The sequence below is a fragment of the Pristis pectinata genome, chromosome 14 (assembly GCF_009764475.1).
Source record: "Pristis pectinata isolate sPriPec2 chromosome 14, sPriPec2.1.pri, whole genome shotgun sequence".
Lineage (NCBI taxonomy): Eukaryota > Metazoa > Chordata > Chondrichthyes > Rhinopristiformes > Pristidae > Pristis > Pristis pectinata.
The window spans coordinates 27889936-27908526 of NC_067418.1; the positions used below are offsets into that span (position 1 = coordinate 27889936).

General features: G+C 41.3%; 1 protein-coding gene across 1 annotated transcript in view; it reads left to right on the plus strand.

Annotated features, from left to right (window-relative positions):
- dennd2b (DENN domain containing 2B) overlaps window positions 1-18591 on the plus strand; it is a 336468-nt gene that overhangs the window by 169795 nt on the left and 148082 nt on the right. Inside the window, 1 exon segment of the mRNA XM_052028910.1 lies at window positions 16217-17455. Within this exon segment, the coding sequence (XP_051884870.1) occupies window positions 16217-17455 (1239 nt within the window).

Here is an 18591-nt window from a genome sequence, read left to right on the forward strand (position 1 = left end):
ACATTTCTGCTGTGAATTCACAGTCAAGGGAACAATGGTTGTACAAATATAAAGACCTGGGATGTATGGAGAGCTCTAGTTCTGGGACAATGGATCAATTTCCAATTCATCTCTTAAAGGGAACAATTTAGTGATTCTATCATGGGGCACTATGTTAAATGGGTAAAACTGGCTAGTGTGTGTATCTGTCTGTATGCGTGCGTGAGCATGGCTTTTATATCAAATGGCTGGACAAGCAGCCGTAGGGTGAGGTCAAGGATAGCAATCAATTCCATGGCCTTGGGTGAGGGAGCGTGAATAGTTGTGTTGCCAAGGAAGGACGTGGCTGATGGTCTGACCTATGTGGTCACGTCAGAATTTGGGCTACTTCTTGTGTTGCAGGTGGCAGCGCCTTCCTCGGACTGTCAAGGCTTTTCAGGTTTTCATTGCCAGGTTAAATCCTGTGACTTCATCACATACGTCAGTTATCTGGCTGGAGTGAGTGGTGTTTGTGGTCATTATTGTGGTACACTATAGAGATTGGGTCTGTCATTGGTCTTTAGTTTGGAGGGTGTTCAAGTAGGTGCTGTGGGAGTTTAGTTTGGTTCCCCAGAGTTTTATGGTTCTTTGTCAGTGCTTTGTTGGCTGTCAGCCAGTGATACTGTTTTAAGGAGCAACAGAAAAAGTGCTGGAGGGTCGCAATGGGTCAGGCAGCATCTGTGGAGGGAAATGGACAGTCTGCACTGTTCAGATCCATGGTCTCAACTGGAAATGTTGACTGTCCACTTCCTTCCACAGATGCTGCCTGACCTGCTGAGTTCTTCCAGGATTTTGTTTGTTGCTCCAGATTCCAGCAGTCTCTTGTGTCTCCATATTGTTTTAGGAGAAGGTTTACCCTGCAGACATCAGGAAGTTCAATGTGGGGTGGCACAGAAAGCCACTTGAACTGCATTGGTCCCAATGCTCCAGAGATGATTCTCATGGCTTCCTGGAGATGGATCATTCTCGTGTTTGTCTGGTGCCTCCCAAGCCAGATTGAGCAGAAGTAGTCTGCCTTTGGGTAAACTGTGGAGTGAAGTGGTAGATGATGTATTGCCTTTGCTGCACCCTGTTGTACTTGCCAGTTTCCATATGAGGATCACTGTTTTCCTGCCCTGAGCTCCAGTGTTCTGGAGGCATTGCTAGCACATCACTTTATATGCCTGAAGTACGTTACCAAAGGCTGTGGCATGGTCCTCTGTGTTTATGATATACCAGCAGAAGGAAGGTGCTGGGTGAGCTTGAGTGGTGTCAAACAGCATGCAATACATGGATGATATCAGTCATGCAGTTTTCTGATACAAGCGTATGGTGTGCAGATGTTGACCATAGTAGGGAACTTTACCTAGAGTGACTCGGCAGAAAATGGCATGCCACTGCCCGAGGCACTGCTGTGAAGATTTCACTTCCTTCTCTCAGAATGGTTGCAAGTTCTCCCTCCTTGAAGGTAAGCTCCGTTTCTTTTCCTCATTTTTCCTGGGTACACTGACACAATGATGCCCAACTTGTGTATCCATCTCCACCAGCATGATGTGCCATTGGTCATCAGAGGCATATGTTGCTCATGTTCAAAGCCCGTCACTCATGGACAAATATGTCCCAGAGTAGCTCACTGTGGACTAGGCCTTTAAGAACTCCCACTGAGGGAGGGACTCACAAAGTTAAGGTTGGTGGATTACACATCGTATCTGTGAAAGTATAGATGAAAGTCATAATAAAACTGCAGATGCTGGAAAACTGAAATAAAAACAGAAAATGCTGGAAATACTAAGCAGACTTGGAAACTGAGTTAACATTTCAAGTTCAACACTTCTAAAGAACTTGAAAGGAGAAGAAGCAAGTTAGTTTTATGTTGCAGAGAAGATTTGGGAGGATGGAAAAGACAAATCGAATACTTTGATAGGGTGAGTCTAGGGTTGCCGTGGGGATAATTTACTGAGGTCACCCAGTCAATGGTTAATTGGGTCAGTTGGAGAGAGAGGGAAAATAATAGAACAAATGCTCTAAGATGAGGGTAGATAGAAAGTGAGAATACAGACGAAGGGATATGAAAATGTGCAAAATGCGGGGCTGAGAATATGCATGGCAGGCCAGGCTGTGCTAATGGAGGGAGAAAGACTGAGCCAATATCACTGATGGATGACTTACAGCAGAAATGGGCTGTTCTGATACAGATGGAGAAAGCAGGTTACTTGAACGTAGAATTTGACATTGATTCTAGACGTCTGCAATGTGCCCAGACAGAAAATGAGGTGCTATTACTCAAGCTTACTTTGGGCATTAGGGCATTATTATAACAGTGAAGGAGCCTACTGACTGATAGATCCAAGTGGGCTGGATATCTGAAGTGGCAGGCATCAGGGACCTCTGTTTTGCCCCTGAGGACTTGAATGCAGATGCTGTGCAAGTGGTCACCTGATCTGCATTTGGTTTCTCCACATTGTGAACACTGAATGCAGTGCACTAGATTAGAAGAGGTGTAAGTGAATTGATGTTTTACTTGCAAGGCCTGTTTAGATGGTGGGGAGGGAAGAGGCAAAAGAACAGGTTTTGCCTTTCCTGTGATTGCATGGGAGAGTGCCGTAAGTAGGGTAATGGTTGGTGTGGACAGAAGAGCGGATCAGTGAGTCACAAGGGGAGTGGTTTCTTTAAAATACTGTAAAGGAAGGGGAGGGAAATGTGTTTCTGGTGGTGGAATTTATTCAAGCGGTCAGAAATTGCAAAGTATGGCCTGTGGGATGACCTGTGAGGTGGAAGGGGGGGACCAAAGGAACCCTCTGCCCTGTGTCCAGGAGCAGAGTAGGTGAAAGCAGAGGTGTGTTCAGGGCAAAGTCAGCTGTAGTAGAGGGAAGCCACAGTTCAGGAAAAACATCAGCTCCTGCTGCCTTAATCAAAATTGGCATTGGCACCCTACACTGTGCCAGTTCAACATATTTTCTCCTCTTGAAGCATTTCTAGACCCTTATCTTGTGTTATGTTATCAAATAATATTGTTTTAAGTGTGGGCTTACAGAAAATTCCTAGATGTTCCTGGATCTGTTCCATTTTGCCATTTGAAAGCGAAGTCACTGGTAATTAACTTACTGTTTTTAAGATGGTCTCTGTTGTATGGATTTGTGAGGATGGTGTGTGAAATGGAGCAGTTCTGGTGGATCCAGTGACTGAATGGTGAGTCATGGGAGCTGATGATATAAGCTCTTTGTATCTGTGTTATTGATGAATCAGATTGACTGCCAGTTCAGAGCTGCTGATACTCTTGCAACCCTATTAATTCTTGAAAACTAGTAAATTTAGTGGCATGTAAGTATTCTCAGGAGTTCTTTTGTATATATTCATATAATATTATTAACTTGTCATTAGAACTCAGCTTAGTTTTTTGCCAAAAAAGACCAAAGGTATTTTTTCTGCTATTATTTGATCCTATCTTTCAGAAAGGTACTTAGCTAACACTGACAAATGGAAGACAATGTACTCCAGAAAGATTGTTGCTGTGTTGAAGAAGGATAGTACTTGCTATAGAAATAAATGTCAATTACTGATGCTGTTGTTGCAAACCAATGAGGTAATTTGGAAGGTGTGATCAGACTCCTAATAACCAATCAGTCCCAAGTTTTCCGTCAGGGCTGGAACCAATAAGATTTGCCTTCCTGACTTCCTGGAAAGTCCAGTATTTTTCCAAGCACGGTAGTGTCACGGTTAGTGTAACACTATTAAGGTGCCAGCGACCCGGATTCAATTCTGGCTGCTGTCTGTAAGGAGTTTGTATGTTCTCCCATGTCTGCGTGGGTTTCCTCCGGGTGCTCTAGTTTCCTCCCACTTTCCAAAGATGTACAGGTTAGGAAGTTGTGGGCATGCTAGGTTGGGGCTGGAAGGTGGTGACACTTGCGGGCTGCCCCCAGAACACTCTATGCAAAAGATGCATTTCACTGTGTTTCGATGTACATGTGACTAATGAAGATATCTTATCAAACTGTAGGTGTTAAACTCGCCAAACAAGTAAACAATTACAAGGGTAAATTGTAAATAATAGCAGCCTGTGCTAGTATCCCTCTCAAAACTGATGCATAGTCTTGACCCAAAACATCGACTTACACCATTTCCCTCCATACATGCTAATGGACCCGCTGACTCTTCCAGCATTCTGTTTTCTGTGCTTGTGGGACCCAAAGGAACTCTTCAGTTGTTTCTGGTGCTGCACGGAGAATTACCTCCCTGGATTTACTGAGTGGAGTTTCTTCAATGCATGCTCCATCCCATAGATAGGAACTTGGACTGCAGAAAGCAGCAAGGACATAAATGGGCCAACTGACTTCCTCATGTGTTGTAAATTTCCTTGATTACAAAACCTCCAGGAAAAATGGTGATACAGCAAGAATTGGGCTACAGGTTGATGCCCCATTTCCTTCAGGAGGAAGAAATTAAAATCTCTATTGACTCTCAATGTCAGACTGAAGTAGGTCACTGAAGTAGGTCACCCATTGTGCCTGAATTAATAATCATGTCATAATTACATGAAGTTACCAGGTACACATACGTAATTTAGCTTTCATGCAATGGGGCAACAGCTTTTTAGAAGCATTTGTATGTAACCAATAACAGGAATTTGCAGCCTAACACTTTTAAAAAGTAGTAAATTGTAAATATTCGAGGCTCAGGTGAATAAGCTTGTCACCATCTACAGATATTGTGAAGGTGGGTTTCCACTGCAAGCTTCACATGAACTTGTACTGAAATATAGAATATCTTTGCCAAGTGAAGCTCTGGCAGAGATTGTGGAAGAAATTCTACTGTGCACAATGCCATGGGCTTCACATGCAGTAGAATATCCAAAACTGGGCCAATGGCACATCAGAAATTGGCACGAGCCAAATTTGTCCCTGGGCCATAGAATGGGCAGTTTGTTCGAGACACAACGACATTCCTTTGGAATTCAGTGTATGCCATATCCTGCAAAAAGAAATGCAACAATAAGCAGATTGGTTCAGCGATATTGACCACCAATGTAACTCCCTGCTCATTTTCATGGGATCTTTTACATCTGTCTGAGAACAAGTGGGGCTTCAGTTGAACATCTCAGCCAAAAGACAGCACTTCTGACAATGTTGCAGTTCTTTAGTGTTGGATTGGAGTGACAACCTAGATATCTTTTTGAATTGGACTAGGCCTTGAATCTTACTAACTCAGAAGAGAGTGTACAACTAATTGACCTATTGCTGATGCAAGGGAGGATGCTTGAGATTTATTGGTTTGGGAGGGACATTCTGAGCATTGCAATCTAGTCTAGACAATTAAGTGTGTTTAATTTTCCTTCTATCGATATTTGTTAATGAACGATGCATAGTTTCCAGTGTATGTCTTATTGTCTTCTATCCCACTGTGATAAGACTATTTAACGGTTCCCTTGTACAATGAGATGGACTCTGACCTCACGATCTACCTTGTTGTGACCTTGCACCTTATTACACTGCACTTTCTCTGTAGCTGTGACACTTTACTCTGTACTGTTATTGTTTTTACCTGTACTACCTCAATGCACTCTGTACTAACTCAATGTAACCGCACTGTGTAATGAATTGACCTGTACAATCAGTATGCAAGACAAGTTTTTCACTGTACCTCGGTACAAGTGACAATAATAAATCAATACCAAAGTACTTCTTGCCAGTGGCAGGGGGCAAGGCTGTACAGAGGCATCCAGTACATTTTGTACTCCACAACACATTGATAAAAGTATTTATTGTGCACCCTGTGGTTCACTATCTAAGATTATATCATGCACAGCATCATGGACTAATTTTTGCTGTAAAAATAATGAGGAGGCTAACAATGCTTGCTATTATAAAAGTGTAAATTTGAACAGCAGTGGCCAATAATTGTGTTTGTGAAATTAAACACAACATTCAGGAAGTTGCCAACTGGGTTGCCTTACTGCCCCCCAATACTTGTTATTGAAGTGCAAGGTACAGTGTCAAGTTAGCAGTATGAAGAATTATAATTGCTGCCTAGCAACCTTGCTGGCACTGAACTTTACAACGCTTGAATCTAAAGCTTTAATTTATTTTTAGAAATTCAAAACAAGTTCTTTTAAATTTTTCTTTCTCTCAAACGCACCTGGTTTCCAATTTCTTTCTTTCGCAATCTGTATCTGATTTTAATTCACAATGCCTGGTTCACTTTCTGGTTCAGACTGGGAACATTCATAAAAGACTCTTCAATCTAATTGGGTAAGGAAACACATGATTGACTCTACTGATTAAACAGATGGCAGATCCTGCTTTGAGATTGCTACAATGAAGTGGCTTTCTAATTACAATAAACACCAATCCAAAACCCATATAAGGTTTGTGGGCAAGTGTAAGTGTAATTAGTGGCTGACTCTTTGTTTTGTTTCAGAGGGTATGAGGGCTTGCCGCCCATGACAAATCTATCTGTAATGAGCTGGGTCAGAACAATGTAAACTTGGCTACATTTTCATGAAAAAACTCACTAGTTACCCACCAGTAAACCCACTCCTCCACAAAGAACTAAAGTGCCTTGAGAGGCGACTAAGTCGTACTCAAAGGCTCACTAGCTGTCAAAGGAGATGATTGCTTATGTACATCTCACTGACGTTCACAAACATTCAAAAAACTTATAGCGCTATTTAAAAAGTAAGCACAACATCTTTTTAAACTAGTTTAAAAGTAACTAAAATATCCAGAAAACACTTTGAAACCAATCAAATGTTTAAACTAATGCAGTTAAGTAAAAAAATGTAAATGTGAATTATTGTTAACCACCTCCTTTGTAACCATTCCTCCTCATTCAGATGAACAGGCAATACAGTTTGTGTGCAGTGTGAACAGTGAGCAGGTTCACCAGCATAAGTGCAGTAAAATCTGTGGAAGATTGTACTTTGCTGTTGGACTCGGGAGTCCAGTATCAGCGTGCATTTGGCAACACACCAGTGACCAGATGTGTGGAAGTTTGGGACTTCTGCATTCGAGCACATCTGCACAGAAGCCCTGAGCTTCCACACTGTTGTGGAGGTAAATGCTGGAAGCTCTGCACTGAACTAGTTTCATTTCTGTGGAAGATTTGGGCTGTTGAAGGTTATAATTGGCTTCAATGATGGGATATATGTGGAATTTGCCAGCAAACACTTTTTGTGGAGTGTTTGATTGGAGGAGTCAGTTTTTAATCATGTTTTTCACTGGCAGTGAAAGTGAGCCTGAATTAATCACCCAGATAGGCTGAATTTATGAAAACACCATGTCTCTTCGGTTGTTAGACAAATGGTTTCAGATAGAAGACTCCAGTTGTCTCTTTCAGCAAAACAAAAGTTCACATCATGGAGCTGCATTTTAACCTGTTTTGTATTTGCTTTAGCTCAACTCTAAAATAATATTGACATTTGGTGGTACACAGTGATTAAAGCTGACAAACAGCCTGATCAAATATAATATCTACCTGTATTAATAGTGCTGTATGATTATCATCCATATAAAATGAATTGAATCTTAATTTCCATCATCTCTTGATGATTGAAGCATGAATTAATTGTGGCATTTCTTTGCTGAAAAAGAGGGTTTTTTACATTCATTTATGGGATGTAGCTATCACCAGCAAGGCCAGCATTTATTGGCCTTTCCAACTGATCTTGAGAAGGAAAAACACTGATGCTGGAGGAACTCAGCAGGTCAGGCAGCATCTGTGGAGAAAAGCAGGCGGTCAATGTTAGGATCTTCCTATCTTCAGTCCTGACGAAGGGTCCTGACTCGAAACATTGATACTGGGGTGATGAGCTCCTGCAGTGATGTCCCGGGGCTGGATGTTTGACTTCCATCCACTACAGCTACCTTCCTTTGTGTGAGCTATAAAATCAGCTAGTAGTGAGTTTTCCACTTGATGCCCATTAATTTGAGTTTTACCAGAGCTGCTTGTTGTCCTACTCGGTGGAATGCTGTCTTGATGTCAAAAGCAATCATTGGGACCTGTCCTCTAGAGTTCAGTACTTTTGCCTATAATTGGATCAAGCCTGTCATGAAGTCTGGAGCTGTGGGTTATTGCTGTCCTGATGTCATTCTGAAGGCCCCTCACCACTATCCTGATGCCAGCCTGAGGTTCCTTCACTACTACCCTGATGTTGGCTTGGGAGCTTCCTTGGTACTGCCCTGCTAATGGCCTGGGGCTCCCTCAACACTGTCCCAAGAGCCGCTCTGAAGTGCTGTTTACTGGACCGTGCTGGTAGTGAAGTGCCAGATAACTGGGCTTTTACTGTAGAACATTTTCCAAACAGAAGGTGTATTCAATTCCAAGCTTGATGATGTCAGATTCATGTTGTAACTTACTTTAGTTGGCTGCATTTCATTTCCTCTTAGCTTTGTGAGACTTTGCTTGGACTGGGAAGAATACAAATGTAAACTGACTCATGTAGCTAATCCCAGAGAGCTGGGAATGGTGGTCATTAAAGAATCCATGGGGGATTACATTTCAGATCCTTTAAAGCCTCCATTCAAAAAAAAAGACCATAAGAAATGCCTTCCATAAATTTCTATTAGTCCAAAATAAGCTTATAATAAAACTGTAAATGATTGGAAATGCACAGCAAGTTCATAAACAGAAAAGGCTCATTTGAATAGAGGCCATAAGTAAATTCTCATGAAATACTGTTTCTGAAAATTTCACCATCCATTTTTGTTTTCAGATATTGATGGATCTCTTGTGTCCTTCAAGCATTTTTTCCAATTATTTCAGACCCTTGGCATTTAGAGTTTTTAAAAAAAAGTAGTAGCGCTCATGGGTTTCATTCACCTGCCAGGGAATTTCCACTTTCACTCCCATTAATTGGCTGCCATGAACCGCAAAGAAATGTGCTCCCCTCCCCATGGGACTTGAAGGAATTTAAATCACAATTCCCAGAAGATGTTTGTGAAAAAAGTTGAACCCTTTTCGCTCCCAACATCAACACAAAGTTGGTTGGGTTGACGAAATCACTAAACCTTTATATATAGGACAACAACCATCTGAAGCTTATTAATGCCATGCAAAGAGATTCAGCAGACTTAGATGTCATTTGGGTGACTTTATTTTAAGAGACAGCTGGATCTGAATTCAGCCAAATTCAGATGATGTCAAGTATTGAACATTTACCATGAAAAGAAAATAGGTGAGCTTTTCTGTGAATATGTGAGAGTGAATAAGTTGCAGGAGTTCAGGGAAACGAGGAGAGGCGGAGTGGGACTGATGGGATGGTTCCCCAGTGTCACCATTGGACCCGATAAATCAATTGGCCTTCTTCAATATCATTATAAGATGAGATGTGGTAATTTTCACTGCTCCAGATTGCTCTTAAGCCACTGAAGCACTTTAGAAGAGTTGTCTCTATTTGAAGTAGGAAATTCAAGAGCCAAATTATACTGACCAGTTCTTGTAAATAGCAAATGATAGTGGCCAAATAATCTGCTTGGGTATTGTTAATTGGGGATTATCTCCTACCCTTCAAAATGTTTTGCAAGATTTATATAAATATCTATCTCAGGGAGCAAATGTAACATCATAAAAAGTGCTGGAAGCACTCAGCAGGTCAAGCAGCATCATTGGGGAGAGAAACAGTCAACAGGGTCAGTGATCCTTCATCAGAACTGGAGAAGTGGGAAGAAAAGCTTATTTTGAGTTGCAGAGAGGAGAGAATTAAAGTGATAAATGATGGGAAGCCCGTGGTCACCCAAGTGGACTGAATGGAGATGTTCTGTAAAATGGTAACCCAATCGACATTTAGTTTCTCCACTGTAGAGGAGGCCACATCAGAACACCAAATGTAATACACTAGACTGGAAGAAATGCAAGTGCATTATTATTGCTTGACCTGGAAGGACAGTGTGGATCATTGGTGGGAAGGGAAGAGATAAACGTGCAGATGTCGCATCACCCCCTTGCATGGGAAAGTGAGAAGGGGAGTGATTGGTGGAAATAGAATACCCCCTGCATTCCACCTTCTTTATTATATTCATTGCTCTCCACCACCCTGCATCTCTTCTCTTCTTCCTTCTGCCCCCCCCAACACACACACACACACACACACACACACACACACACACACACACACACACACACACACACACACACACACACACACACACACACACACACACACACACACTTACTTCAGCTTGATCAACCTCCAAATTTCCCTGTTCCATTGAAAGGCCAGTAATCTGAGCTGTTAATTCTGTTTCTCTCTCCATGACCTGGTCACCTTTCAAGCACTCTTTTTATCCACACAATCTTCTGTCACTTCTGGCTGTGGCTTACAATACATTGCATTGCTCTGCCAACCACTGAAGAAAATCAGCAACTAATGAATATAACACTGTACTTTAAACTTATGCTTGCTATCATTCAATTTGACTGCATAATCAATAGGCAAAACGTGTTAATAAGGCAACAATTATAAATCAGTGCATTGTCACTTTGGCTTCTTTTGCATTGAAGGCTATTCTTTAAACCTGAGAAATGGTTCAGTTAAATTCGTAATCTAATTGCAGCTGAAACTTGTGAAAGGTACACATAACATTGAAGTGAACAGGGAACCAACATGCAATGAGCACATACCTAAAGTGCTTAAGAACAAACTTCACAAGTGTTACAGTGAAGTTACAACACACAATGATGAGCGTAATTCTATTATGTCTATGCTGGCTCTCCAAAGGATAATCCAAAACTTTCCCACTGAGCTGATTTCTCCCCATAGGCCATAATTCTTATTGCTTATCTACTTTTCCCTTAAAAATACAAAGGTCTCCATTTCCAGTTTTGTGGCACAGAACTTGATGTTTAAAATATTTCTGCTAAACTCTCACCTCCTGGAATGGACTTGTGAAGACTATTGTTGTTTAAAATCTCGACTGGAAGATTAAAGTAAATTGGATGAATATTTGTTGAGTGCATTGCATTAGCACTTATATATAGTTTAACTAGTAAAAGGTGTTGGATAAGGATGTTATGAAACAAAATTTGATACCAAACCACAGAAAGAAATATTAGGACAGAAGATGTAGGTTTGAAGGAGATAAGAAGAGTTAGAGAGGGAATTCTAGAGCTTTGGATGCAACAGTTAAAGGCATGGCTGCATTTGGAGTGATTAAAATTGGGAATGCATAAGAGGCTGGAATTGGAGAAGCATAGAGATCTTGGAGGCTTGTACGGATAGAAGTGAAAGCTTGAAGGAATTTGAAAACAAGGATGTGAATTTTAAAATTGAGACACTGCCAAAGTGGGACTTCAATGTGCACAGGGGCACTGCTTCAAAAGGATTTGGCATGAGATATGATAAGGGCAGCATAAGCCTGAGTTATGGAAGATGAAAAAAGGAGGCTGGCAAGGAGTTCATTGGAACAGTTCAGTCTAGAAAGAACAGAGGGTTTTTTCCAGTAAAAACATGCTGATATTATTAACACCGATTTACTTATCCCATGAGTGCAAAGACAAACTTTTGTTACTTAAAAGCTGTAATTCAATAGTTGGAGACAGGGTCTGAAGTCCACAATGGGATAATCATCCATAAAATCAATGTAGGAAGGGCCAACTCTGATCATCTTCTCTTGCAGTGGCTTTGCTGTGCATTGGTGCAGTGACATTGCAGCAATCGGCATTACCCTGCATTTGACTGCCTATCGACCCATAGTTTAGAAAGCCTTTTCTAGTGTTGTTGCCAACAGCTATTTATGCCAGATCCTGCAGGTATGTTTGCTGACATCTTAGAAGGTGTGGTAAATAATGCCAAGTTGACACTTGATCTCCCTAGCAAGCTGTTCTCATTTAGTTCTGTCTCAGGCATGAAACAATGCAGCTGGGGTGGGGCTGAAACAATTATCCAGCATCAGTCAGCCAGACAGTTATCCTATAAGTTCGGCTTTTCCACAGACACTAACTCAAAAGCAAAGTACTTTACGTGCATCACAAGTGCAATATACTTGTAGGAAGACTTGGAATGGCTCTGGTATAACCTGGCCTGCTTGGTATGTCCCTTTTGATGGTTTTCTCTCAAAAGCCACTTATAAAGTCATAGACCAAAACAGCACGGATACAGGCCCTTTGGCCCAATGAGTCCACGTTATCCACGGTGCTCACCCACCTAGTCCCAATTTCCTGCGTTTGGCCCATATCCCTCTAAGCCCTGCCCCTGCATGTACCTCTTAGATTAAGTGTTTCTTAAATTATACTGTTGTACCTGCCTCAACCACTTCCTCTGGCAGCTCATTCCATATACTCAATACGCTCTGCATGAAAATGTTGCCCCTCAGGTCCCTTTTAAATCTTTCCCCTCTCACCTAAATATATGTCCCCTACGGTTGGACTCCCCTACCCTGGGGAAAAGACCATTACTGTTCACCTTATCTATGCCTCTTGTAATTTTAAACATTTCTATAATGTCACCCCTCATTCTCCTATGTTCGAAGGAATAAAGACCTAGCCTGGCCAACCTCTCCCTATAACTCGCCTTCCAGTCCTGGCAACATCCTCCTACATCTTCAGTGCACTCTTTCCAGTTTAATCACGTCTTTCCTATAACAGGGTGACCAAAATTGTACACAGTACTCCAAGTATGGTGTCACCAACAACTTGTACAACTGCAACATAATGCCCCGGCTCCTATACTCAGTGCCCTGACTGATGAAGGCCAGTGTGCTAAATGTCATTTTTCACCACCCTGACTACCTGTGACACCACTTTCAATGAACTATGCACTTGTACTTCTAGGTCCCTCTGTTCCATTACGCTCCCTTGTGCCCTACCATTCGTAGTATAAGCCCTACTCTGGTTTGACTTTCCAAAATGCATCACCTCACATTTATCTGTATTGAAATCCATTTGCCACTCCTCAGCCCACTTCTGAACTGATCAAGATCCCCCTGTAATCTACGATAACCTTCTTCACCATCAACAACACCTCCTAATTTCATCTCATCTGCAAATTTACTGATCAAGCCTTGTGCATTTGCATCCAAATCATTTATATAAATAACGAATAACAAGGATCCCAACACCACACAATTGTGAAAATACTCTGAATCATCAACAGGTAGGCTTCAAGTAGACAAGGAAGTTGCCTGATTAGCAACTGGTTCAAGAACCAGGGACACAGATTTCAATTTTTGAGAATTTTTTTATGCAGAGAGTGGTTATGAACTGGAGCTCACTGCTTGTAAAGGTAGTGGAAACAGATACAATTAATCTTTCAAAAGAATTGGACAGGTACTTGAGTGAAAAAGATTGCAAGGCATTGCTCTGCCATGAGCCAGCACAGACAATGGGCCAAATGGTCCCTGGCTGCCTCCTCTGCCTTTAATATTATGTGATTCTATTCCATGACTTGCAGTAAGCCACTATGAACACCACCATGCCCCACAATCTTTAAACACAATATTCATTGAGAAGAAATGTCTATCAGAGGTGTATATTCAGGAATGACAGAAAATTGAGTCTGCACCTGTAATGAGGATTTCAGCATAATAAAATGAAGCTTCAATCTATCATGCCAGGACTTCTGTGCTTCTGAAACCAGAAATGCTGTAAATGTGTGAGCAGCTGTGCACTGGGACCATTACTCCTTTTCCCAATTGGTCATGCTTACTTTACATTTTGAAATTTTGATTAAACATTCCAGGAAGGGTTTACTTGATGATTTCAGTAGGTTAATAGAGTTCAGGAATTTTTGGAGAGAAAGGGCAGAACATTGAGATCATTAGTATCTCTTTATTTGGTGCTACAAATGTCCTTAAAGCTCCAGATTAGCATCCATTGTACACGTGTGCACTAGTAAAGTGAATACCCGCTGCCTGCATGCAGAACGGGCAGATCACGACATCAGCCTGTGCGGCACTGATCTGACACCAGCACCTAATGCCCCTCTTTAACTTCCACTGTAAAACATACTATCCACAGCAGGAAGAACCCCATGAGCAGCAGTGCTATGTACAGGGGCCGTTAACTGGTTAAAGGTTAGTTTTTAGCAGATTTCTTCTGATTATTGCTGTGGTCTCTGTTTGCACAAGCTTTTGGTGTTTTCCAGCATTGTGTTACCATTTTCTCCTACAAGGAAATAGAGTTTATTGTAGAAGATTTACCATTGAGGGATATATGCCAAATGGTAAAGTACGGGAATATTATCCTGTTGAAGGAGGAAGGGACTCTTAAGCTTATAAATATTTGCTGTTGTGCAGCTGGATAACCATAGTAGAAGTTGGCACAGTGCCAATGCTACCTCCCTTCAGTTTGCAAGCCTGACATTCCTAACCAACTTGCTGGGATTGACATATATTGATTCCTTAATTTTGTTTCCACAAATCATGATTTCAATTAGAAACATTCCGCATTCTTCTGTATGTACAGTTTATATGCAGAATGTAGAAATGTTGAAAGGTACAATCTGATCATAAGGAAAATTATCTCTTTTACAACATGTGTAAAACAATATTGTAAACTTAAGTTGTTTTTGCTTGAGTAATGAATTTAGTAATAAACAAATAATAATAGAAATTAATTGCTTGGTGACCTCGATTTAAGATTGTCTTATTTGTAGTCCGGAGAAGTTTGAAGGCATTGTGCTTTGATAACTTGATGCAAAGAAGAATGCTGCAGAAATATGGAATAAAACAGAAAGTACTGGATACACTGAGCAGGTCGGGCACGATCTGTGGAAAGAGGTTTTGGATCAATGACCTGTTGGGTATTTCCAGAATTTTGTATTTTATTTCATTTTCCCAGCATCTGCAATATTTTGATTGATTGCTCAGTAAACTGGCAGATATATTTCATTTTTGTGGAATATTGTTTGGAAGGAAATTATATGCCTGAATTCCTTGTCACGATGATCATTCCAAGCACTTCCATCGATAAAAGAATTTATTTGGTGACCAGCATCATTGGATCGAAAATGGAATTTTGACCTAGTTCAACTGGGTGCAACGTGTAGCTTCGACAAAACACTGAAAATGGGTGGCATCTGATCACTCATCCCTGATTAAGCCTGTTGAATTCTTCTTTCAGACAGCACAGATGAATATCTACTACATTTTAAGCATAAAAACTAGAGCATTACATTTCGATTTTTTGCCAACTCTTAAACCAATGAAATAATTTCCACACTGGCAGGATCCTGGCCAAACACTTGGGGGGAAAAAAATAAGGTCAAACCTTCAAATTCAGTTCCATTTGGACCTGTTATGAAATATTTTACCTCGTGTAGCTTCTTGGATGGCTGATTCTGCAGATTTTGCACAGACCAATTAAGAAGAACAGACTGATCTTTTATGCTGCTTTTCAGAAGTGATCACTTGTTAGAGACATTGTATGGAGTCCTAACTATTGTGATATGCTTTGTTTTTTTATATAACCTCTATAGAGTGTCAACTGATGTATTGAACAAAGAAACCCTAAACAAGGTTTTGTACATCTGAATTTTTCTTAGCACTCAAGTTACTTAAGCATGCTTGCCTACCACTGACTTCCAATAATTTCACATTTAATTTACTGTTCCAACTTATCACTTTTACTAAATCGTAAGACTCATGGCTCAAAGTACTGAACTAGCCAGGTTCACTCTGATGGGGTGATAGTCTTCTGAACTCAGGGCCCTCCTTCTTGTGATGGCTGTTCCTGGGTTATTGCTACTGATGTCTCGCACTGCCCTTTTTATATGATTTTCCCTCCACTCTTCTAAAGGCTTTCTTTGTTCTTATCCTGGCCCAGGACTCTCACGATTCTGAAGTCATCATTTCAAATTGTCACTCATCTAAGGACATCTAGAGAGTTTTTTAATTAGGTTAGTAATAGCAATGGTAATCTGTTGCCTTATATCCCCGCATGTACCCATGTAATGTTCTCACTCCACTACAACATCAGTAGTTTTCTATTCAGATGTAACACTCATGATGTATTCTCCAAAGCTCCCCAAACTGCATGTACCATGCTTTTTGTTTCCCCAGTCTAGCTTCACTATGCCCTTCCCATATACCCGAACCATTTTCCTTTCTTCATCAAATCCCTTTAATTTCTATTGATTGGAGTCAACTTCCTAAACTTTAGTGTAATATAAAAGCAAATGTCTATTAATATAAGGCATCAACTGAAGGAAGACTACCAATCCTGACATGTTTTAATGTATACAATTTTTCTGTCTCTTTTACATTTTTAATGAAATATTCTTTCTTTACAGGCGCCATTCGCTTTCCCCAACTACTCTTTTATTGCCGGTAAGAAGTCCAACATACCCTTTAAGTGATGGTGAAGACTCCCGTAGATCTAATAGGTATGGTCATATTTCAACTCCTAGACTGAGTCTGAGAGATTGTGGTTCAGGAGGAGCAACACCAAGAAGCAGTTTTCTGCATTCATGTAGCATCGATTCACAAAGTCCATTGCTGAAAGCTGTGAGCATTGGATGCTTAGACAAGAACCCAGCAGGCACTGCAGTTGAAGGAGTCAGAGACCAGAAGCCATCACATGAAGAATGCCACGAGGAGCCAGGTGATGGGATAGGCACCCCCCAACTTAACCGGAGTACACTGTCTTTGGGACCGGCTGCTACTTTCCGGAAACTTTCCCTCAGCAGAGCCAGCATACGCTCTCAGACTGTTGACATTAGGCAGAAGATTTCAGAATGGGAATGCAGAAAGGAAATGTCTCCCAGGCGGAATCTGATGCTGGAGAAGAGAAAAGGTGGAGATAGGGCTAGTAGTGAGGGATGCCCCAGTCTGCTGCCTTCACCCTGCAGTGAAAAGACCTTTGACCTGACAGGATTCAAAAGAATGAGTAGATCATTTTCAGAGTGCTCATACCCTGAAACTGAAGATGAAGCATCAGATAAAGAATCATTTTCCAGACATGAAAGGTTGTTTGGTAAGAACCAGTCTTCCAATATTTGCAGCAAAGAACATGCGAGGAAACAGGCATCTGCAGTACTAAGCAGGATTCAGAAAATTGAACAAACTCTCAAGGAGAGCCCCAATAAGGACCTTCCTCAGTTGCCCAGCAGCTGCTATGGGAGGGAAAGACTGAGGAAAAAATCCTTCACACCTTGTGTGTCAGAGGATATTAAGGAGGCTGGGAGAATAATGAAGAGGGGGAGTGTTAGCTCTGTGATAACAGAACCAGAGTCAGATCCTGCAATTGAGAAAGCTACATTCCAGCAGCAACTTAGTCAAAATTCTGACAGCTCCTACTACAAACCTGAATCGCTGCCCGAGAGTCCGCCCACCATTGTGGTGAATCCTGTGCCAAAACCAAAACGCACCTTTGAATATGAAGCTGATAAAACCCATAGGAGTACTCCTAGCAACAGTCTACCTCCATCCTCCACTCCCACTTCGCCACCCCCGCTCCCATCAACCCCAGCTCCCCCTGTCACACGGAGGCAGAAAAAAGATTCAAACCTCCACAGAAAGATCCATAACAGGTAAACACTAATTTTACTGTAATGTCTACTGTGATTAAAACTATTTACCTGCAAAATCTGTTAAAAGTAGGGTTGTCTGCAGTGAATTACACCAGAGTTTTGCATTATAATGTGGCTTTAAACTAACATACAAGCAATCTGGGAGAATAAAATATTCAATGAAAATAAAGCAGGGATTTCATAAACTTTGACAACTATGTCAAAACCCACAGGCAGATCAAGTTGGGCAAGGAGGGTTTATTTGATTACCTTCGCCAGAATCACAAAATATGTCATTAATGAGGTTGATAAATGGTGATTCAGTATTATTGCAAAGTCAAAGGTCTGATTGGAGGAATTAAGTTCTGGTCTTCCAGGAAAAATTTGGAAGGTTTCAACACTTGCAAGGAATTTGGAAGAGAAAAGGAACATCATTTGCAAGGAAGGAGAGATAGACGGCTTTTGAGCAAGGTCTGCAGAGAGCACATTTGCTAGGAGGGAAGGTTTGTTGAGGACAGTAAACAGTATCAGATATCATGGTGGCCGGGATGGGAGGTTTTAAGTTGGTGGGAGTAGAGTTTGGGGTGCAGAAAATGAGCATCATGGATAAGGTGATATTTTAAAGGGCAGAAGAGGAGGTTAGAGAAGGTGAGATTGCTGGGGCTTATCATGGCAGTCTAAGATGGTCCTGGAGTAAATGAGGCACATTGGCAAGCAAGAGCTTTATGTGCTCATCAGACCTGACAGTGGATATCAAACTCATTCCAATCTGTGACCTTCAGAACTGAAGCAAGGCTGCTCCCCTGACATAGGCCAAGCTGGAAAAGAGTGAAGGTGTCAATGGGACCAGCATGGGGAAGTAAGGGGTGAGGGTGTGCTTGATCAGTGCTGAAGAAAGTTGTGGCAAATGGTGTGACAAGTGGTGGACCAAAGACTTACTGTTGAGATTTTGAAAGTGTTAACCCAAGTGATTTAGGAGAAGGCTCTTTCTGAAGCAAGTTCCTGTTGAATGGAGAAGGGGGATGTGTGTGAAAGTGATTCAAAGAATTGCTTATAGATGGCCCTGTTTGAGATTGAGACAATGGAAATAATGAGGCCAAGTGAGCTATTTTCAGCCTGAATCATGCTTTGATAGGGCACTACAATTAATCTTCGTC